The sequence below is a fragment of the Pelobates fuscus genome, chromosome 11 (assembly GCF_036172605.1).
Source record: "Pelobates fuscus isolate aPelFus1 chromosome 11, aPelFus1.pri, whole genome shotgun sequence".
Taxonomy (NCBI): Eukaryota; Metazoa; Chordata; class Amphibia; order Anura; family Pelobatidae; genus Pelobates; species Pelobates fuscus.
The window spans coordinates 41,820,683-41,844,441 of record NC_086327.1 but is presented as its reverse complement, the minus strand read 5'-3'; the positions used below and the strand labels follow the sequence as shown (position 1 = coordinate 41,844,441).

Below are 23,759 nucleotides of genomic sequence, written 5' to 3'. Positions count from 1 at the left end.
TTTCTACTTTATGCATGTTTATAATGTTTTTAACTTTATAAAGTTTAATGAGAAAACAATAAAGTAAATTGAAATTACCTTTACTAGTGATTAATGAGATCCTTGAGGTTGATGCTGCGAGACTAAATGTTTGATATCTGGTTCGATTTTCGTAAGGAACAAACAAAGGTCTCCTCTTTAGGTTATATTCAGACGACTTCTCTGTTTGCTCATAATATGATTTCTCATCTGTGTATCACCTTCCCTCCTCTCCTTCCTCAATTACCCCCCACCTTTTTTCCTCCTTTATTCTTTTCTTTTACCTTCCTTATAGCAATGCCCAGCAGGAAGGCTGAGCTAGGTAGCCCACTTACTATTATTAACCAACAACAATTCTCTCCTTTTTATATTTTTTATTTTCCTACTTTCTCCTTTTTTACAAGTACTCCGCTCCTTCTTTCTCTTATTCTACAAGTACTCTGCTCCTTCTTTCTCCTATTCTACATGTACTCTGCTCCTTCTTTATCCTTTTTACAAGTACTCTGCTCCTTCTTTCTCCTTTTTTTTACATGTATTCTCCTCCTTTATTTTATCCCCTTTTTTCTATTTTTCTTCCCTTTTTAATTTTTTTGGATCTTTTCCTTTTTTTTTTTTAAATATGTTTATTAGAGTCGCCATAGAGCGTGGGCAGGCATGTTTTGAATCAGTAAATGTAACATAAGGGTGCCTGCGCAGAGGCATATAAGTCAGAGCAGACAAGTAATATAGAAAACTGAACATACATAGATTAGCGAGATTTGGTACATCAAGGGCATTCAATCGGCATATTAGTGCATTTTGCAGGCTGTTTAGTCGTCCGAGCCATACCTAAAGTAGATGAAGTGTACATGTACTTTGCGTATTCTAAATTTAAATGAATTAGATCAAGGGCACATTTAACATGTATGTTAACGCATTATGCAGGCTGTTTAGGCATCCGAGCCGTACTCGTGTCTAACCCTAAATAAGCGTTGTGTATTAGCTGGCGCGTGCAAGTGTTGCGTGTTTGTTGGTTACGTGGGTGCTTTGTGTTAGCCGTTCGAGCCATTATCCCATGTCAGTAGGTGTATGCCTGTGGTCTGTGTCAGCGGGCTGTATGCAAGAGTGACGTGACCGCTGGCTTGTGTCAGTGCTTTGGGTTAGGTACGATGCGAGAATTCTGGGACGTTGGAACGTGCAGTGCAGTTATTGTGCTGTATTCATTCAGTACATCTACCGTGCTGATATATGACCGGATAGGACATTGTACATTGTATGCAGTGTATTATTACCAGTATGGACATTTCAGAAAAAAGACTCAACCGTTATTTAACTTCAAATAGTGCCTGGAAATGCAGGTGGTAACTAGCATTATAAAAAAGAATGCTTCGTATGCAGGATTTTTAGAGGGTTAAGCATAGGTAAACAAACTATATATATATTGCATAAGGGCACCCACATTTAAGAGAAGTGGCAAGTTTGGCCCAATGTAGAACGCATTGTAGTAGCCCGGCTTATTATACAGTAAAGGTCTTTAGACCTACGGAACATTACATTCATGAAAGAATAATCAAATAGGTATTATAGCTGTACAGGACGTTATATAATAGTCGGGTAAGGCCGGTCTATGGCACAGCAGCAATATGACCCCCAGCCCGCCGAGCCCCCATCCGTCTCCCCCAGGCAGGTCTCAGCCCGCCAGCAGGACTCTCCATGGCTCTGTGGGCACTCAGAGGCAGGTGCCGTCCACATGACCCCCACACCTAGAGTCTACGAACAGTCTGCCTCCTGCACCTCCCCAGAACCTCTCAAGCCCCTGTGGAGCATGTGCCCCCATGTCTCTCCTGGCGCCGGCCACACTCTTGGGGATGGTGCACGTCGGTCACGGCCACCGGTCCGCCGGACAGCCCGCCACCACCTGGTCCACAGGGCTCACGGCAACAGGGACAAGTTCCTCTGGGGACCCCTCAGACCCAGAGGCCAGGGCATCTACTCCTCCTGCGGGCTGGTTGCCGGAGAATCCATCCGGAGGCCGGTAACTCCGAAGGCCACACGTACTGTCCAAGCCGGGCCCCCACGGTAGGTGAGTATGTTTTGCTGTGTCCCGTCTCAGAGCGGTCCGGAGCGCAGTTAATGGGGTTCCAAACAGCCTTTTGTAAGGTAACTTCCGCTGTGGCTGTACCCATATCAGTACAGTGCAATCTCCTGACAGGCTGTTCTGCATGCAGCCTTTGCCAGTGTAGGCGATCGGCGCAACACCAGCCCGGGGATTCCCGCCGCCATGAGGGCCGCCGCCATGAGGTCGGGGTAACCCCCGCCGACCATGGGGGGGAGCGGGGCCGCGCCGCCGGCAGGCACCAGCTGCGTAAAGTCAGTCACTCATCGTTGGCGCATAGGGCTCTCTCACGCCGTCGGCCCTGCTCAATTGCCTCGAGGCTCCCAGCTAGGAGTAGGCCGGGGTTATCAGCACCCACCTTCCAGTTTGCCAATGGTGGTTATCGGGTGTCTGTCTGATGCTGGGGTTTTGCTCATTGCCGGTAGTGCGGAGTTGTCGACTTTGGGGTGTTCAGCACCCACTTTTAGTGCCTTTTTCTTGTGCTCAGGTCTGGAGCTAACGCTCATGGCTGCCAGTCGGCCCGGCGGCCCGGCCCCACCCCCCGGATCTTTTCCTTTTTATCTCCTTTTTTATGCTTTTCTTTTACCTTCCTTGTGGCAATGTACAAAAGTAAGGCTGAGCTAGTTAGCCCACTTATTATTATTAGCCAACAACAACTATCTCCTTGTCCTGCCTATAACTTTTCTTTCTCATATTTTACAACTGCTCCACTTCTGCCTGTCCCTGCTATCAGCTCCCACTCCTCCCCTTCCTCTTCCCACATGTTACACATTTGCGCATGCATGCACATGTTCGCTTTCTCGCATGCACGCATTCTCGCGTACGTTCGTACTTTCATGTGTGCACTTGCGCCCGTCCGCCCGCTCTCTCAAAAGGAGAATTTAGCCGCCGAAATCCCTACCGCCCACCTGGAATCCTGAAACGTCCACTAGTGAGCGTTAGGGACCAGGTTGACGACCCATGGTTTAGAGGGATGGATTCTGTAATTTGTGATTACAGTTTTGGGGGTGGCCCCTTTCGGCATGACAATGGTCCTGTGCACAATGCAGGGCCCATAAAGAAATGATTGTGCAAGATCGATGTGCAAGAACCATAACCTCAAACCTGTGGAACAACCTTGTGATGAATCTGAAAAATGATTGTGAGTCAAACCTAATCTCCCCAAATCACTGCTGAGCCATAGTAACGCTTATGTGGCTGCACGGAGCTAAAAACATTTATTCAAGGAGAATTTCTTGTACAAAGAATTTTGGAAGAGTGGATTTTTTCATAGCACCAATGGGAAAGCGGTTCCATACTGAAGTATATGAGTTTTGGATATAGTTGATGTTCACATATTTCTGTCCATGTAATGTATATGGCAAAATACATCCTTAGACATGTTGGCAATAAGAAGCACAAAGCAAGGCAGAAAATAAAAAGTACAGAAAATAACATGAGTTTGCAAATGTACGCTGTGTATGAAAAACAGATGTTTTTTTTTTATGAGAATCATAAAGGACGCAAGTGATTTTCCACATTTTTTTTTTTTAACCCCTTAAGGACACATGACATGTGTGACATGTAGTGATTCCCTTTTATTCCAGAGGGTTGGTCCTTAAGGGGTTAATATATATATATATATATATATATATATAATTATATACATATTAATATTAAAATACACCTAGACGGTGTATGTGTATGTGTGTATGTGTGTATATATATACTTAGATCATATATATATAATATATATATATGATCTAAGTATATATATATTTTTTTACACTTTTAACTTTATTTTATTTTATTTTCAGCCAGCAGGGGGACCAACTGTCATTACAGTTAGTCCCCCTGCTGGCAATACAGAAGACAGCTATCCCGGCCATTTGACTGTGAGGTCCTCGCAAGGACCTCACTTTCACATGACCGGGAGGGACCGGAGGAGGAAGATCTGCCGCGGGGGGGCTCCCTGGGAGTCCCCCCAACCGCGATCGCCGGCGTGGGACCGCCGGCGACCGGGTAAGTTACTAAAAACCGGAGGGCGTACTATTACCGCTTTTAAAAGGACGTAATAGTACGCCCTCCGGTCATAAGGGGTTAATATCAAATTACACGTAGACTGATACTGATTAAATATATATATAATTATTGTTATATATATATTTATAAATAATATAAAAAAATAAATATGTAAATACATAAAAAAATTAAATAAAAAAAATAATTAAAAATAAAATATTAAAAAATATATAGATGTGTTTTATTTCGTTCTAACTGTATTGTGATATTAATATATATATATATTTATATCAAAATACACGTAGAACGAAATAATATATATATCTATATACATGAATATATACGTATATATCACTATATATATACCTATATATAAATAAAAATATTTAAAAAAAATATTTCCTGGCCATATCCATGGCAGCACAACATTGGGTAGCTCCTCCCTATCCCCATTGGACAGGAATAATAATTAAGCCGTATAAGTACCACCTCCTGCCCCTCCTTCCCCAGTCTTTTTTTCCTGTCCTATCCCTAGGACATGTCGGTCTTTTCAGACTGCTAAAATTTTTTTTTTCTTTTATGGCTTACCTGAGGATTAGTTCCTCTGGCCCTTGGGGAGTTCACCCTCTCTCCCCTGGGAAGTCTCCAGTATACGGCCCTGCGCAAAGGTGTCCCCCTGGAGAAAACCCCTTTAGTGACCGGGGGTTTTTTCTTTCCATTTTTTCCAGTGATGACATGGAAAGGTACATGGATTGCGACTGGTTTCCGGATTGGTATCCTCCCACCAGGCTTAAGGTAATATTATTTTAGTTTACCTGTTGGTTTTCCTTTCTTTTGGAAGGTTTTTTTTCGTTGAGCGTTCTGGGGTCTCCCTGCATGGCTCTCGGGAACCTCCTGTGCGCCCGCGCGGTGTGTAGGCGTCTCCTGTGCGCCCGCGCGGCGTGTAGCGCCCGCGCGGCGTGTAGGCGTCGCTTGCGCGGCGTGTATGGGTCTCCTGGGCGCCTGCGCGGTTCTGGGGACTCTGGGACGCATGCGCGGAATTCGCGCGCGAATGGCCGTTTTTCGCGCGTCTTTTCGGTCATCTGCGCATGCGCGATGACGTCAGACGCCTTCTTAAAGCGCCAGGCCTCCTTTTTTGTCAAATTTGTATTTTCTGCTTCCTGGAGAGTTTCTGGCACCATTAAGTTCTGTGGATTGTTGATTCTTCGTCTTTTTCTTCCGAAGTAAGTTCTTTTCCTTTCTCTTTGTTGGTTTCCTGTAGTGTTTCTTCTGGGTTATTGTTTCGCTGTTTCATCTATTATTTATAGATGGATTCGCGCTCAGGATCTAGAGAATCAGAATCTTCTCATCATAGTAGGTCACAATCTAAGCGATATAGGTAAGCCATCCAATTTTGGAATTTATTGATACTCTGATATCTAAAAGAGTGGTAAGGTACTAATATTCACGTTTGGTGTATTTCAGTGATAAAAGTACAAAGACTTCAGGATCGTCCAAAGGGAAGTCGCCCAAAAGGACGCTGTGTGTATCCTGTGATAACAGAGCCATAGAAGGGAAACGTCTCTGTTCGAATTGTCTCTCAGCAGCCGCAGGACCTTCTCAGTTAACACCTGACTTTAAGCAGCTTATCAAGCATGCAGTTGCCCGGGGCATTAAAGAGGTTGGTAAGACCCACAAGCGACCTAGATATTCTGAGCCGTCAGATTGGTCTCCTGATAACTCGGAGGATGAGTTCATGGACACGGCTTCGCTGAGAGACTTGGCTTTTTCCTCGGAGGAGGATGCTTTGCCTGATCCTGACTTCCTGATACCTGCGGAGGTGGATCATTTGATTGCTCGGGTCAGAGAAACCCTTACTTTGAAAGAGCCCTCGGAGGAGGAACCCTCTACATCTAACCGCTATTTCTCAGATCTTAGAAAGAAAAGAGCGGCTTTCCCTGTGCATACCACTATTAGTGACCTTATTAAAGAAGAATGGTCCAGGTCCGATAGGAGATCCTCTGCTAAAGGGAAATTCTCCAGATTATATCCGTTTGATCCCAAAGATGCTGAAACATGGGATTTTCCACCCAAGGTGGATGCTGCGGTGGTTAGGCTAGCCAAGCGCACTACCCTGCCAGTGGATGATGCAGGCTCCTTCAGGGATCCAATGGATCGTAAGATGGAATACTGCCTGTCTAAGTCCTATGTAGCCTCAGGCACGAGTCTCCACCCTGCCGTTGCTCTCACGTCTGTTTCAAGAGCTATGAAGGTTTGGCTGCAGGAGCTGGAAGGGGACATCAAGAGGGGCAGGAGCCGTTCCTCTATTGTTGATGCCCTGAAGGATATGCGTCTAGCGATTGATTTCTCTTCGGAGGCCGCAGTGGATCTGGTGAGAAACCTTGCTAGAAATATGTCCTTCTCGGTTTCCTCCAGGCGGGCGCTCTGGCTCAGGTCTTGGGCGGCCGACGCTTCCTCCAAGAATAGTTTGTGTTCTCTCCCATTTCACGGAAACATGTTATTCGGCAAGAATTTGGATGAGTGCATCAAGAGGGCGGCTGAAGGGAATAAAGCCTTTTTACCCCAAGAGAGGAAGTATAAAGGATCCTTTCGCGCCCGGAAAGAGTACCATTCCTTTCGTGACAGTAGGTCCTACAAGCCGGGTAGGGAATACTCCCGATTCCAACCGAGGAGAGGTGCCCCTTCTGGGTACAGAGGAGGCAGGTCTCGTGGGTCGTCTTCCTCTAAGGACCAGAAGAATCTATGACTATGTACGGCCCAAAACCGAAGGTGTCGGGGCTTGTCTTCTCCAATATCTTTCGAGATGGACCATCTCTACAAGCGACGTTTGGGTGCTGGATATTATTCGGAGAGGTTACCTGCTAGAATTCTTCAAGCATCCTCCCAACCGATCCTTTCACCTCACGAAATGGCCAGGGGACAGGGAGAAATGTATGGCTCTACGAAATTTCGTCCATTCCTTGCAGAAGGAGGAGGTCATCGTCCAAGTACCGGCAGGCGAAAGAACTCAGGGATTCTACTCTCACATCTTCTTGACAAGGAAATCCTCAGGGGGTTGGAGACCCATTCTGGATCTGCACAGGCTGAACAAGCATCTGCACGTTCGCAGATTCAAGATGGAATCTCTGCAGTCTATAATAAAGGTTGTGTCACCCAACCAATGGATGCTGTCTATAGATCTACTAGACGCATACTTTCACATACCCATTGCCCGAATCCATCAGAAGTTCCTGAGGTTTGCTGTAGAGGAAGGTCATTTCCAGTTCAGGGCCCTCCCCTTTGGACTGAGCACTGCCCCGAGGACGTTTACAAAGGTCCTGGTTGTTCTCATCGCGGAGCTCAGAAAGCAAAACATTGCCATTTACCATTATCTGGACGACGTTTTAATCTTGGGAAACGACGTGGATTCTGTGACATCCCAAGCTATCACCAGCATTCAGTTTCTGCAAGCCCACGGCTGGAAGATCAACGTCAAGAAAAGCCACCTCCACCCGACTCAATCTATGGTTTACTTAGGTGCCCATTTCGACACCCTAAAGGGTACTGTCCAGCTCTCATCAGTGAGAATCCTGAAACTCAGAAAGTTATTGAGAAGAATGCTGAATTCCCCGGTTGCCCCTGCAAAGGCGGTGATGAGCCTCCTTGGTTCTATGTCCTCCACAATAGGTCTGACGAGATGGGCTCAGTGGAGGATGAGACCATTCCAGGCCAACTTCCTGAATCGTTTCCTATCCGGGAACCTGTTCCAGCCCATCAAGCTTCCCCTGAAGGTACGCCATTCTCTGATCTGGTGGCTGAACAGAAAGCACCTAGCCAACGGCTTTCCATTAGGGGATATCGCATGGAGGACCGTGACAACGGACGCCAGCCAGTGGGGTTGGGGCGCTCATTATCTCCACCACTTTGCGCAGGAAGAATGGAATTTCGAGACAAGCAAGGTTCATTCCAATCTGCTGGAACTTCTGGCTGTCCTCAAAGCTTTGAAGCACTTCTCGTCCCAGCTCAAGGGTCAATGGGTGAAGATAAGGACGGACAACTCCACCGTAGTGTCCTATGTCAATCACCAAGGGGGTACCTGGAGCTGCAAGATGATGGTACTGATGAATCACCTGATGTGGTGGGTTCAGAGAAACCTGGCGGGCATTGTAGCCATTCATCTCCCAGGGAAACGGAACCAACTAGCAGATTTCCTCAGCAGATCCAGAATAGATCCGGGGGAATGGTGCCTGGCTCACAGGGTGTTCCGCATGATTGTGGACAAGTGGGGTCTGCCTCAAGTGGACCTTCTAGCCTCTCGGGCCAACAGCAAGGTAGCCCTTTTCTTCACAAAGGAAGAGGACCACCTGGCATTGGGAAGAGATGCCTTATCAAGCCCCTGGAGGTTCTCAATGGGCTATGCGTTCCCCCCGTTTCCACTAATCCTACCACTCCTGAGGAAGCTGAGATCAGAGCGGGTGTCTCTCATCCTGATTGCGCCTTATTGGCCTCGGAGACCTTGGTTTCCTCTGCTTCTGAGTCTTTCGGTGGAACCTCCTCTCCCACTCCCCAAAGTTGCGGATCTTCTGTTCCAGGGTCCTGTCATTCATCCAGACCCTGTCTCTCTCAACCTTATGGCTTGGAAACTGAAAGGAACCGGCTGTTGAATAGAGGGTTCTCCCAGACCGTGATTGATACTATGCTGAGGGCTCGTAAGCATTCCACTTCGGCCACTTATTATAGGGTATGGGAAGTTTTCTCCAACTGGGCTCTTCACAGGAATGTGGATGTCCAGAATCCCTCCTCCTCCCATATTTTGGATTTCTTGCAATCAGGCCTTGAGAAAGGACTGAGCTATAACACTCTCAAGGTACACATTTCAGCCTTGTCCGCCCTGACCAGTCATAGATGGGCTCTGGACTCGGATATCATCAGATTCATCAAGGGTGTCCTTCACATGAAACCTCCTATTAAACCGTTTGTCCCTTCCTGGAGTCTCCCTCTGGTTCTGGATGCCATGAAGTTGAAACCTTTTGAACCGTTTGATTCAGTTTCCCTACAGGTTCTTTCTATTAAGACTGCCTTGCTGGTGGCCTTAGCCTCTGGCAGGAGAGTTTCTGAGCTCAGTGCTCTGTCCATCAAAGAGCCTTTTACTATCTTCCACAAGGACAGAGTGGTCCTCCGTACTGTTCCAGTGTTTCGTCCCAAAGTCACTTCCTCCTTCCACATCAACGAGGATATTGTTCTTCCGTCTCTGAGGTCGGACGCCCATGGAATGGGGAATTCTGCTGACCTGTCCTCTCTGGATCTAGTGAGATGCCTCCGGATGTATATCGATAGGACTTCTGATTGGCGTTCTTCTGACAGTCTCTTCGTTCTTCATAGCGGCTGTAGAAAGGGCTCTCAAGCTCCCAAATCTGCCATTAGCCGATGGATAGTAGCGGCTATCATTCTGGCTTATCAGTCCGCCGGATATCCGGTCCCTGTGGGTCTTAAAGCCCATTCCACTAGGGCTCTCTCATCTTCCTGGGCAGCCGCTGCTAATGTCTCCCCTGAACTCATCTGTAAGGCGGCTACATGGTCTTCCTCTAACACTTTCATTAGGAGCTACCAGATTGATGTTAGAGCAGGGTTGTCTGATCAATTTGCTAAATCAGTCCTGTCTGTATCTAATTCCTGATCTCTGTGTCTGTCACTTGTTGTGGTGTTAATACACTTTGCATTTATGAAATTTTTTGAGTCTGTGTCTCTTTCCCTCCCTGGTTTTATTGCTTGGGTATTACCCAATGTTGTGCTGCCATGGATATGGCCAGGAAAATGGAAAATTTATTCATACTTACCGTAATTTTCTTTTCCTGGTTATATGCCATGGCAGCACAAGGGTCCCGCCCGGGGATATTGCTGGAACACGTGACTGGGGAAGGAGGGGCAGGAGGTGGTACTTATACGGCTTAATTATTATTCCTGTCCAATGGGGATAGGGAGGAGCTACCCAATGTTGTGCTGCCATGGCATATAACCAGGAAAAGAAAATTACGGTAAGTATGAATAAATTTTCCATTATATATATATATATATATATACGTGTATATATACACATATGTATATATACATATATTAATTCTACACATATATTTATGTAATAATTTTACATAATTAGGTATCCTAATTAATTACAATTAGCGGGACCTGCCTGACCACCCATGCCGAAAGTATAGGGAATTTAATTTGCTAGCACTATATTTAACCCTATAACTTTCCAAGACACCATAAAACCTGTACATGGGGGGTACTGTTTTACTCGGGAGACTTCGCTGAACACAAATATTAGTGTTTCAAAACAGTAAAATGTATTACAACCATGATATCGCCAGTAAAAGTGACGTTTTTTGCATTTTTCACGCACAAACAGCACTTACACGGACAATATTATTGCTGCAATACTTTTTACTGTTTTGAAACACAAATATTTGTGTTCAGCGAAGTCTCCCGAGTACAACAGTACCCCTCATGTACAGGTTTTATGGTGTTTTCAAAAATTACAGCGTCAAATATAAGGCTTGTGTTTAATTTTTTTCACATTAAAATTCGCCAGATTGCTTACGTTGCCTTTATGACCCTATGGTAGCCCAAGAATGAAAATTACCCCTATGATGGCATACTATTTGCAATAGTAGACAACCAAAGGTATTGTAAATGGGGTGTGTCCTGTCTTTTTTAGTAGCCACTTAGTCACAAACACTGGCCAAAATTGGCGTTTTTTGCATTTTTCACACACAAACAAATACTAACGCTAACTTTGGCCAGTGTTTGTGACCAAATGGCTACTAAAAAAGACTGGACATCCCTTATTTGCAATACCTTGGGTCGTCTACTATTGCAAATGGTATGCCATTATGGGTGTAAATTTATTTCCTGGGCTACTATACAGTCTCAAAGGCAACGTAACCAATCTGGCGAATTTCAATTTCAAATGTAACACGCTATATTTGACCCTGTAACTTCCCAAAACACCATAAAACCTGTACATAGGGGGTACTGTTTTACACGTAAGACTTTGCCGAATACAAATATGTGTATTTTATTGCAGTAAAAGCAAACAGTATTATGACATTGACAGTTAAAATGTCTTGTAGAACTAAAAATATCAAAAAAAAAAATTCATATTAAATTATGTTTCATAGCTAAATATTTGATATTAAATGAAATCCCTGTTTCCCCTGAATAAATGATATATAATAAGGGGGGGGTGCATTTAATATGAAAGAGGTGAATTACGGTTGGACAGACATATAGCGCAAATGCCAGGTTTTGTTTACGTTTTGTTTCGTTCACAACTTGTACATTTGGCTGCGGTGTTAAGGGGTTAATATAGGGTAGAAAAAGGGGCATACTCTTGTCCAACAATACCTTAGCTCTCATGACACATTATTATAAATCATTAAAGGACAATTGTCATCAAAATTGTCCAAAAAAAAAAATCTAATTAATTTCTCAGAAGTGGTCATGGTGTTTTGAGTAACCCTTTAAAGGGACACTATAGTCACCAGAACAACTACAGCTTATTGTATTTGTTCTAGTTAGTATAATCATTCCCTTCTGGCTTTGTGCTGTAAACACTGTCTTTTTTTTTTTTTTTAAATGCAATGTTTACATTGCAGCCTAGGGATCCCTCCACTGGCCACTCCTCAGATGGCTATTTGAGGTGCATCCTGGGTCAGTGCTGCACAGTGTCCAACACTGACATTCAGTGTATCCACCCTCTTCATGGAGACACTGGACGTTCCCCATAGAGATGCATTGATTCAATGTGTCTATATGAGGAGAGTCTGATTGGCCAGTATGGCGTTTGGCTCCTCCCCTGGCCCATCTCCTTGGCTGAGATCATCAATTCTGATGATGGTGGCTAAGGGGGCAGAGCATGGGCAGAGCCAGCTGTGGTAGATAAGGTGAGTTATTACTATATTTAAGGGGGCAAAGGGGGCCAGGGTGGCTAAATTGTGATTTTAACACTATAATGTCATGAATATATGTTTGTGTTCCTTTATGCCCCCAAGTAAAACGTGTCCCTATTCAGTCCTTTTAGAACTGCTGCATTTAAAAAAGATCACTGGTATAGATAAAATTAAGTCAGACAATGTAGAATTCTAATTAGTTTTACAGTATGCTAGTTTCAAATACTTTTTAAATATTCTCACACTGCTATAGTCATATTAACTGTGTCACAAACTTCACCGAATGTTGTGCGTACTGAAATATTCTCACATTCTTAATTCTCTGGTCACATCCCCCTACATCTGCTCTGATCAGGCCTATACAATACTTTCATTGTACCCAGTGATTTTGACCGTACAACTCTCATGCTGTACTCCCTGCAGTTTGAAAACCTTTAACTCTTTAATCACGCTACAGTCTCTTCATGGGAATGAATAACTTGTAGACTGCAACTCCTATAATACTTAGGCACAGTTGTGAACAGTATATGTAATTAATTACAAAGCAGGGTGCTTCAATACAACACTGTGATTGCCAATGTGTACACTGCAATGTGTTTATGGATTACTTTATGCAATACATTAGCTATTTAGTGCATTTTTACTCATCTCTCATATGTGTGCCGACTCAGAAACAATAATAGATAAGGCAACCAGAATGCAGATATCATTGTGTGCATATCCAAATACTAACTAAAGAAAGGTGGCATTGTAGTTGATCTATCTTACACTGTCTTGAATCATCGCAAAGGGGAGTGGATTTCAGTTCTGCCCTACACACTGATTCACAGCCTTGTCATTCATCGTACTTGCTGACACTGTCTGGGTTATTGTTAGGTGAAGGGGTGCAGAGTAGGGGTCCCCTTCTTCAGTGTCAGTTGGCCTGTCACTTGGCTGTTCCGCTAACTGAACTTTGCAAACATCTCAAGTATCCTCAAAGAGATATAAAGCTGGGATATATTTGGGGAATATGTGAATCCTGGGAATATGTGAATCAGTTTTGGTGTATACATCATGCCCTTGTAGTCTTACTATTCAATGATTTACCATTTAAGGGTTAAGTCACTTTTGTTTTTGATTATGCAGCCCTTACCACACCGCCCTTGGCTGTGATTCATATAGCCTACATGGAAAAAAAAAAGGTTTTACTTTTAATCAGATGTTAACTTACTTTAGAAGTGTTTATCCCCTGCTCTGTCAATTGAACTTTAATAACATACAGAAGGCTTCTGCAAGGTTTAGCAAGCTATTAACAGAACAGGAGATAAGACACTCTAAATTAAACAGACTCTGCAATAAAGGAAGCGTAAACATTAGATGTCTCTTTACAGCAAGTATTTAAGAAGGCTGTGCAAGTCACATGCAGGGTGGTGTGACTAGGGATGTATAAACAAAATAATTTAACTCCTAAATGGTAGATAATTGAGCAGTGAGATTGCTAGGGCATGATCTATACACAAAAACTGCTTAATTAAGCTAAAGTTGCTCTGCTGACTATAGTGTCCCTTTATGGCACTTGAAAAGGTAACTGACCTAAAAGTCACTCTGAACAGACAGTTACACTCCTGCTCTCTCCTTGTTCCTAGATCCCCACTGTAGTGGTTATGGTGCTTGGAGTGATCCTTTTACACTGTAGTGGTTATGGTGCGTGGAGTGATCCTTTTACACTGTAGTGGTTATGGTGCTTGGAGTGATTGTTTTACACTGTAGTGGTTATGGTGCTTGGAGTGATCGTTTTACACTGTAGTGGTTATGGTGCTTGGAGTGATCCTTTTACACTGTAGTGGTTATGGTGCGTGGAGTGATCCTTTTACACTGTAGTGGTTATGGTGCGTGGAGTGATCCTTTTACACTGTAGTGGTTATGGTGCTTGGAGTGATCCTTTTACACTTGGATGTCCCCCAGTTGGTTTTGAACTACTGGTCCCTAAACACTGTGCCAGAGAATTGAATCTTGTAATTAAAGATTATTGGAAAGTACAGACTTATCAGTATCTCCAGTAATCATTTAAATGGTCAAGCAAGTGCAACTCTGCTATTCTTTTAGCTTGACGATTTTGGCCTAAATTGTCCAATTCCTTTGCTAATTCTCCACAGTTTCATGTTTATTGAATAAAACCTGCATGTTTTTTTTTTCTATATTTCTAATAAAAAGGAAACATCTTGAACAAAATGTACTAACTGAAATGTTTCTCTCTTTTTCTGTCTCTCTTTAAGCAGGAAAAGAAACAAGATGGCCATGAAAGGTTGCCTGAGTGTTACAAAATATTTCCTGTTTGTCTTCAACCTCTTCTTCTTTGTAAGTGGCAAGTTATTTTTTCGTTCTCATCATTCACCAGAGGTCTTCTCTTTGTGGTCAATTATTTGTCTTCTCAACTATTAAACTAAAAATATATTTTTCCCCAGAAAAAGTTCAACAAGATGCATTTAAATGCTGTTGTGACTGCTCAAATTTAAAGATGGTGGTACACCACAATCAGTCCCTGGAAATGTGACCCCTTTTACTTCTCATAAACTCCACCCATTCTTTACTTTCTTCTGCCCACTTAGCTCAATGTAGTCCACTTGTTCAAACAAAAGAAATGTTAGTAAAATAAAACATAAACCTTTCTGTACACAGTAACCTATGCCTTAACACAGCTGTTACAGGGCCATTGAACAGTTTTACACTGTTTGTTTTTGTTTGCAACAAAGGGTGATGATAACCGTCTTTATCGCCAGTCTCCGTCCTTTGTCATTCACTCAAAAAAGCCTCAATACCCTGCAATAACTCACCAAAGTTGCTGTTTGCAGGCAAATCTAGTGTACAGACTGACAGTGAGTGTGCAACATCTATAATTCTACAACCCCCCAAGTCATCACCACCACCAGTAGCCATTTTGAGTCAGCTACTAAAAAAAAACCAAAACAACTGTTCATAAACTCTGCAAAACTCATCAGGTTGAGTGTGCTGTGTTGTTTAGTCTACTGACAGACCGTGAGCATGCTACATCCTGCATGCCTATATATAGCAGAGTGCTAGAGTCATAGACATTGCACTCACCGTCAGCCAAAAGATAGGCATAGAGAGGCATCATCAAGTGGACAGAGAGTGTCTATCTGCCTCTACTCTATCTCTATGGTGTCAGCTTGTGCCTGGAGTGACTCTGCTCTTTATATGCAAGAAAATACCTTACCGGTCTTAGCAACTTCTACCTGACATTGCACAACATTGCCTACTCTACTGTCCAAATGTATTCCCGAGTCCTCCTCATTTATTGCCTTCTATAACTCAGACCTTTGTCAGTTACTTAAAATAAAATCACTAGGTTATAAGTTGCTTGTGCAATCCTCTTCCAAATATGCATAACTTTAAATGTATCTGAATTAAATGTCATTTGCCGTCTTCGCTTTCCAATCTTCATATTTTTACTAATCCCTATGTAATAAATAAATATCCTTCTCACACTGTATTAGTTCTATTATGTCTTTATAAAGTCCTTATAGTATGAAACACGTTGACATGGTAGCTGTTTGTATCACGTGGTCACGCCGTGCTCTGTTGGTTTAAGAGCTTGTATTGCCCTTTGAAGAGGGAATCTTATCTGTACTTTGCTGTCCTACGAATTGTATTGCAGTTTGTATACCTACATTGTTTACCTTGTGGGCATTTATTCCTCTTTATGCCCCCACTGGTCCATACGGACTTACACCAGCAGTTAAGTGGAACTCGATACCAGGTACCGGCATGATCGATACACGTACAATAGAACTTTGGGTTGTTGATCCAGGGACACTGTTTGGGGAGAGGGTTTTGCTCCATAGTAAACCATTATATTCTTTTATATAATAACGATTATGGAGTATCTGGTACTGTGTATTTTTTATTGCACTTAACACTTAGATTCTCAGTGCATATAACCACAATACCTTTGTATTTAATAAAATATTTATGTTTTAAATATATAATTTGTCTAGCTCACCCTATACATTGAGCTATTTGAGCAAACCATATTGCTTGCCTATTGTAAGTTCCTTAATGAGCAGGGTGACAAGAAGTGGACCTGGAACAGACCCATGATGGACTCAGCTTACCACCTTTGTCCAACTTTTCCATAAACAATCCTTCTCTGATCCTTATCTTTAACTCAATGCAATCCAAGTATGGGGATTTTTATTTAAACCAATTGATTTTAATTGCTTCTACTGACTTCTGCAAAGAATGCAATTAAGTTTGTTTGATCAGTCTTTCAGAAATGTTGATTACTACTAATGAAATAGCTGTGCACAATGAATTCCTGTATATTATCCCATAATAATCCTTTAAATAATTTTTCTGCCCACAAATATTAAGCTCACAGGTCTTTCATATTTTAATGTAAGAGCGGTGGAGACTGGGTGGTGGAAATGGCAGTCACAATGACGAATCACTGACATGGGACAAGAGAAAGAAAGGCAGTATAGAGAAAGTCAGATATAAAAAATATAATTTTATTGATTAATTTGTTAAGACAATATAGAAAATGAAAGCAAACTACGGTAAATTCTTACCTTGAGCAGGAGGAGGTCCGGAAATGATGCTGTTTTAGTCTTTCTCTCTGTTGCTGCTTAATATAGCGTCTGTCCTCTTTCTCCCAGGCACCATATATATTCCTACCAATGGCATGAGCCAATGACAGCACCTGAATAAACTCCAACGCGCATGATTTTTGAGTGTCATTATCAGAAAAGCAATGGGTGCGACCACAAGGTCCTTCTTAGAGTGGACTGGGCATGTGTAAAACCTGATGAAACAGGACGTATTTCACAAACGCCTTGGAATTTTTACATGCTTAGTGTTGGTCTCAGCAAAGCTTTTCCAGACAAACTATCAATCAAGGGGAGGTGATCTGCAGACCTTTAACTATGACAAAGATAATTAATAATTAGTGTTAGTCTATTTTTTTTAAATAGAGATTTCCTAAATATTACCCCAACCCCTCCCCCACCCCCACAAAAAATAAAAAATAAATATTAAATCCCCCTATATTTTGGAGGGGGGGGGGGGGGTCTTTTTTAGCTTAAATATGAAATTCACTTTGTTCCTCTTCCATGTGCCTGCAATGAGTTCTATAATGACTGCATAAGATCACGTGTTTTAAGTGGTTTTACTTGGGGATTTAATTTATTGTCTAGGCACTATTAAGGTTTGTTAGTTTACTTCTTGACCTACTGACCTCATTTTGTATTTAACTTTAACTCATTTAGATCAAAAGTATTTTTGTTAGAAAAGTAAATTTTATTTATGTAGACTAATTCACACTACATATAACTTGTTAATAATTAATCCAGTTTTAAGGGTCTGTCCATGATGTATATACTCTCCATTTATTTTGCAGCATAATAAATTATAATGATTAAAAATATATATGTTTTAATATAATTCTTTACTTTTGTTGTGCATTGATACAGCATGGATATCACAGTTACAAGATTTGAAGCCACATAGGTTAATATCCAGCTTGGAATACGATAGACTGCAGGGGCATGATCTATACACGAAAAAAATGCTTTATTAAGCTAAATTGTTTTTTATGCCTAAAGTGTCCCTTTACGTTTCAATACCTCATTTCCTCTGCACAAAGCAAGAGCATGGGGAGGTTCTTTTAGAAAAATATATATTTCCTTTGTTTTAAACGTTTTATTTATTTATTTTTTAGCAATGAGTCTATTCCATGGGCATGGGCCTAGAGCTTTAGCTCCATCAGCCCCTATGTTGAGCTGGCCCTAGTCATGCTATAACCCACTCTTAGATATATGACATTAACAGAAGTTTACAATGTGTATAAAAAAGGAACATGTTAATTTGTAATGTTGTTGTCTCAGGATGGTTGTATTTTACAGCAGAATGGGGGCTGTTATTAGTTAACCTTAACATATGGGATTTCTATTCATTTAAGATTTGATTTACAGCCGAAAGGATGAATCAAAATATAATTTAAAAAATGTTTTCTCTCATTGCAGCCTCTCTAAAATACAGGACTTTTTGCAACAGTACTTTTATATAACCTTATTATTTTTTATCAGCATTTATACAGCACCAATATATTCCCTAGTGCTTTAAAATTATAGAATGGGGATATCTGACATTCAGAATATTAACAAAAGGTGAAGAAGGTTTTTCTTAAATGAGCTTACAATCTATGAACAAGCTTACTTTTATCTATTTTATATATATATTTCAGTTCCTCTTAGTATCGATTCTTATGTGAACCCTGTGAACATTTATACGCAGCTTATTCCACCCACTGATATTTGCTTTGTCAAATGTTGTGAAAGTGGCGGATTGTCTGAGCCAGTTTTGATTTATTTTGCGTGTATTCTGCATATAAATAAATCTAAGCAAATCTACTAAAAGGGACTTGATTATTGTAATAAACTGATATTCCGGCCTTTGTTATCACTAATTGTTGTAGTCATACATTTTATTTTAGTTTATATTACAAAGTAATACTTTATTTGTCCCCCAGTGCTGAAAGTGTTAAAGGGGCAATCTGGGCACCATATCAACTTATTTTAGATTAAGTTATTATGGTCCCTAAACTGTCCCTTTAAGTGCTGCGCTGCGCTAGAGTGAAAGCCTAAAACACTCTCTGATAATCATGTTCTGTTTGCAGCTTCTAGGAGGCGTATTGCTATGTTTCGGGCTGTGGATCCTATTTGACAGGAGCAGTTTTGCAGCTATGATAGGTGAGTGAGATCAGCCTTGGAGAGGTACTGCAGTTTACATTCTGTTCCGACTTGTTTACATCCTGGCCGTAGAACACATTTTATATTGTCACAATCAATCCACAAAGATGGCACAAGCTGGCGTGGATTTATTCCAGTTTCAAATGTTTATGATGAATTGTTCTAAAACAATATTTCATTATGTAACTACTTATTTGCCAAGACATATTTCCAGAAATGGACTGGGCTTGTTCCAATGCCTTTTCAAATGATACTTTCAAAACATTTATATAACTATCTTATTCAAATTGTATCATAGCATAGTATTAAATATTGTTTAGTTCATTTTATATATTGAATTTTCATGTAATTAACATTTTTTTTTTTCCCGATGAATCTGTGATTTTTCTGAGAAGGTCCCCAGCTTTCCACTGTGCATGGGACAGGAAAGATTATTTGAACTCTTTGATTATACTTTGTGATCAGCATGCCCACGGTTAGCTAGAATTTTTTTTTTTGTGTGTGTGTTTTTCTTTCATCTCGTTTTATAAAAAAAGATAAAAAAGTAATAAAACGGCCAAGCAGATTTATTGTCATTGACACACTACAAGATGTATTGCCCACCACCCATCACCACTCCAGAGCATTTCATAAGATTATAAAGATAACACATTTATGAAATACATTGACTGTGCTGCAATTTTTTACTGAAATTCAAAGGCAGTCAAAAGATTTACCAAGACAAAGTAGGGGCTACCTTGTCTTAGTATATTCCCTACGCCTGACAAAATTGACAAAACGCAAAACTGTCAACTTTTGTCATTTCCCCGGTTATCACTAGTGACGGATGTATGGAAAAAGGCATTGTCTATGGAAGATCACCCAGTCTCTCAAATACAACACTGACGTGGGCTCCTGGCAGCTGAAGAGGACCATGCCAGTGGCCCTGCGGCCACTGGGCACCATGCGGAGCAGTCATTGTCGAGAGTCTTTGCAAAATATGAAAGCCTATAAATATTATTATAACTACCACTTACCTACCAAGGGTGGTGCAAAGCGGGGTGGGCATAAAAATGCCCCTCCTTTGTATTTTAAATTGCCCCCACCTGCTGACAAAGGGTGGGGGCAGGGGGTGGACATCCCCTATTACTTGTTTTAAGGTCCCCCTCCCGATGCCTTCCTTATTTCATAGGCTGTTATTTCAATGGCTGCCTACTCGCTAGTTTTAACAACTTACTGGATATGCTCCCATCTGCAACATGATACGTCACCTTGTGTCACCAAAGGTTTTTAATTGTTGGATAGCTAGCTGCTTGGGCTGCCAGCGGGGAAACAGTACTTAATATGGTCAATTTACTTGTGTAAAAGCAAGTGAATGGCAATTTGTGAGTCTGCATCCTGCTTGAAATCAGAGCATTGTGGATCTTTCGAATTCATGTATACTTTGATTTGGATGCAAAAGCACCGATTCTAATCGAGACACTGAAAGCATTAGGGCTATTGCTGCAGATTCACTCAGATTGACTAAATCCTGACTGTGTTTGGTTTTAGTAAATATGAGAATTGCCATTGCGTTTGGAAATCTGTTATTTTCTATGGATTTTATCCACCCCGACAGAAAACGGTGTTTAGTGAATAACCCCTTAAGTATTTGCGTAAACAACTCTCAACCTCCCTTATTAGCAAAGCCCTAATATGAAGGTATCCCTTTAACACTCACTCTCTATATAAAATGACATGGCTGTTTGGGAATAATCACATGTATTGTATGTCATATGTGCTAAAAGCATTGCTTGTAAACATGTAAATGAAAAGGGAAATCTAAGCAAAATAATGACTACAGCCTGTTCTAATGGTTATGGTGCCAGGACGCCCCTGACATCACCCCTGGTTCTGTGTCACACTGTTTTCAAGCAGTTTACGCAAACTGAAGCCTTGGACCTCTGTGGTGTGTCATTTTTAGACTTCCAGATATAACCAAAACTGAAATAACTAATGGAGAAGTGTCACTTCCAGAATAACAATATGCATTGACCTAGAACCGGAGGACAGTGACACAGACATGCTGACACCATAACCACTACAGCAGGCTTGGTTGTCTAATTCCACTGCAGTCCAAATTTCGTATGTAAAATATTTTTTATTGATAATACTTAACCAGACCCCTGTCACTAGATTATTACCTTTTCCTTTCAGCCATTCCTGCTATCTGTTCCTTAGGGTGTTTTTTTTTTTTTTTTTTTTTAATACAAGCCAGGTTCACACAGCAGACAGACATGAGATATCAATTTGCTTTGTTATAGTATTCTCGAGTACAATGTGTTCTGCACTTGCTGTGACTCTCGAACTCGGAGTCGTAACTATATAACAAATAGGAGATTGGTTGCTATACAGTAATGAAATAGAGAGCTAAAAAAAACAGGCTTTAGAAAGACAGAGAGGGGAACCAAGGGAAATTCTAGGCTTCGCTCCAGCTTGCAAGCTTTCGAAAGCTCGAGGCAAGAGCTGAAGTTTTTCCAAAGAATATGGGGGGGAAAATGATTCATCGTTTGATATTTATGTAATCAATGGTTTTCCAGTCTATGTTGGCTGGAAAAGAATTCTGGGAAATGTCAAATATTAAGTTAGAGGGCCATGGTTGGACACACCAATGTAACTTATTCTAGCTTCTCTGCCTGATCTCTTTCTAGGGGCTTCTTCACCAACCCTGAAGGTCTTTTCCTATGTGTTCTGCGGAGTGGGCATCCTCACTATGTTACTCGGGTTTCTTGGCTGCCTCGGATCCCTTAAAGAAATCAAATGCCTACTGGGATTTGTAAGAAATATGTACTTGTTTTCAGACATTTTCATTCTCATCAGTTATTTGATATTGGCCAAGAAAATGTAACATTTCTTTCTTAAAATTTATACTGATAGTGTTATTTAGTAAAGTGAGAATTCCAAATTTAAGGCCAGAGTAGCCGAACTAAAAGCTTGGATGACTTAGAGAATTTTTCCAGTTCGACTATTTTCACCTTAAATTTGAAATTCACTGTGAAATCTTACAAGTTATAATTTATAACCCAAGTTCTACTGGCAACTTCTGTTTAAGGATCAAACTCTTTTTTTGTTGTCTTTAAATGGAGCATATGTTTAAAGGAACACAGTAAGCACCATAACCACTGATGTAGTCTTAGGACATGCATCTTGCTAGTTAATTTGTCAGGCGTGCAGGGAACATGTCTTTTAATTTCTGTTTTGTTATAAAGTAATATGTGGAACCAAAATGTATATTTTAGCCTCGAAGAGGAAATGTCACTTGAGTGGCTAGTGCACATGCTAATAATGAACTAAAATTAGCATCCCTTGTTTGCAGCTCCTACTGTAAAGTGCTCCTTGGAGTTATTCTTTGCCAGTTCCGTAACGTCCACTAACTTCTACCAGTAAAGTTCCCATATAATTCAATCAGGACTCAAAACAGGAGTCCAGGATGAGGTTTACTTGACAAAACTAAGCTGATATTGAGTTGCCTGTGTGTTAATGCAATGCTTCCTGACCTTTTACGGAGAAATAACCCTACAGGTCAAGAGAAAAAGAAAATTAAATTCAAAATGAAACGTGTTGCCACTGATATTTAAGCTAATCCCATACTTGAGAACAAGCCTGATTAAATGGAGTAAAGAATATTTTTAAGATAAATATGACATAATGCAATGTGGTGTGTGCTGGCTGTATGTAGTGTGGTATGTGCTGGCTGTATGTAGCATGTGTTCTGTCTATATTGTGTGTGTGATCTGACTATATGTACTGTGGTGTGTGCTTGCTCTTTGTTGTGTGCGTGCTGTCTGTGTCTAGTGTGGTATATGTTTGCTTTATGTTATGTGTACTGTCTGTTTTTAGTGGAGTGTGTTTGTGTGTGTGTGCTGTCTGTATGTAGTGTGGTGTATGCTGGCTGTATGTTATTTGTGTGATGTGGGTTGGCTATATATCTGTGGTGTGTGCTGGCTGTATGTTGTTTATGTGAAGTGTGTTGGCTGCATGTTTGTGGTGTGTGCTTGACTGGCTCCTGGAACTGCATGTCCCGGGTGTTGTTCGATGCAAATTCTGCATCCTTGCACACCCCCTGTTTTTTGGTGCGCAAGGTATTTGAACCATAACCACTTCGTTGGAATTAACTGGTTATGGTACCCAGAGTGGCCCTTTAAGCTACTTGAGGAGCACCCTGTGCATTGACCCGGTTTGGTTTCTAGTCCTTTTGGTCCCACAAAACATTTTAGGCTTACTGGAGTTGATAATACATGAGTGAAAACCAGGAGACATTTACATCTCAGGCCAGTGAATATTTACATCTCAGGCCAGTGAATAAATGAATCATTCTTCTGGTAAGCAGTAAAATTAACCATCCACACAATGACAGTATAAAGAACAGGGTGGATGTTTCATAGCTGGTCACAATGGGGCATGGGTGACTTAGTATATATAGAGATTGTCAGACCCTGCTCGTTGTGATTTCTCCTTGCTTTTGAGCAGCTTTCCTGCCTTGTAGTATGTAGACTTCATATGCTCTATCAGGCAAATAATTATGGATGATTCCCGAAGGATCGAGTCCTGCGATAGGCACTCCAGATGTTGTGGACTACATCACCCTTGATGCTTTGCCAGCATTGTGAGCATTATGGGAGATATAGTCATCTGGAGTGCCAGTGGTTTTCTACCCCTGAACTAGTCCATTGATTTCTACATACAGCTGGGAAGCACTTTTCTTGTGCAGCCCATCAATCATTTATTTTCAGGAAAACATGGTGGATCTGGCAAACCTATGAATGCATAGCAGGTATAGGTCAAATTTCTAAATGTAGAGCAATCACCATGGTAACTAATGGAATGCTTATGTGGGCTGTTCCAGTTTAGAACATTGACTCCTGTCAAAACGATGTTTTTAAACATATGTCCCACTGTACTGCTTGTTCTATTTCATAATAATGAAACAAGCAATTGAAATGCTGAGAG

The 23,759-nt window shown here is 41.5% G+C and overlaps 1 protein-coding gene across 3 annotated transcripts in view; it reads left to right on the top strand.

Annotated features, from left to right (window-relative positions):
- The window catches only part of LOC134577097 (CD82 antigen-like), a 141,717-nt gene that overhangs the window by 91,488 nt on the left and 26,470 nt on the right, over positions 1 to 23,759 (top strand). For all 3 annotated transcript variants that reach the window (XM_063435752.1, XM_063435750.1, XM_063435751.1), the window contains 3 exons: positions 14,304 to 14,382; positions 18,719 to 18,791; positions 21,461 to 21,585. In XM_063435752.1, coding sequence (XP_063291822.1) covers positions 14,317 to 14,382; positions 18,719 to 18,791; positions 21,461 to 21,585 — 264 coding nt within the window. In that variant the 5' untranslated portion in view covers positions 14,304 to 14,316. The remainder of the gene's footprint in view (positions 1 to 14,303; positions 14,383 to 18,718; positions 18,792 to 21,460; positions 21,586 to 23,759) is intronic.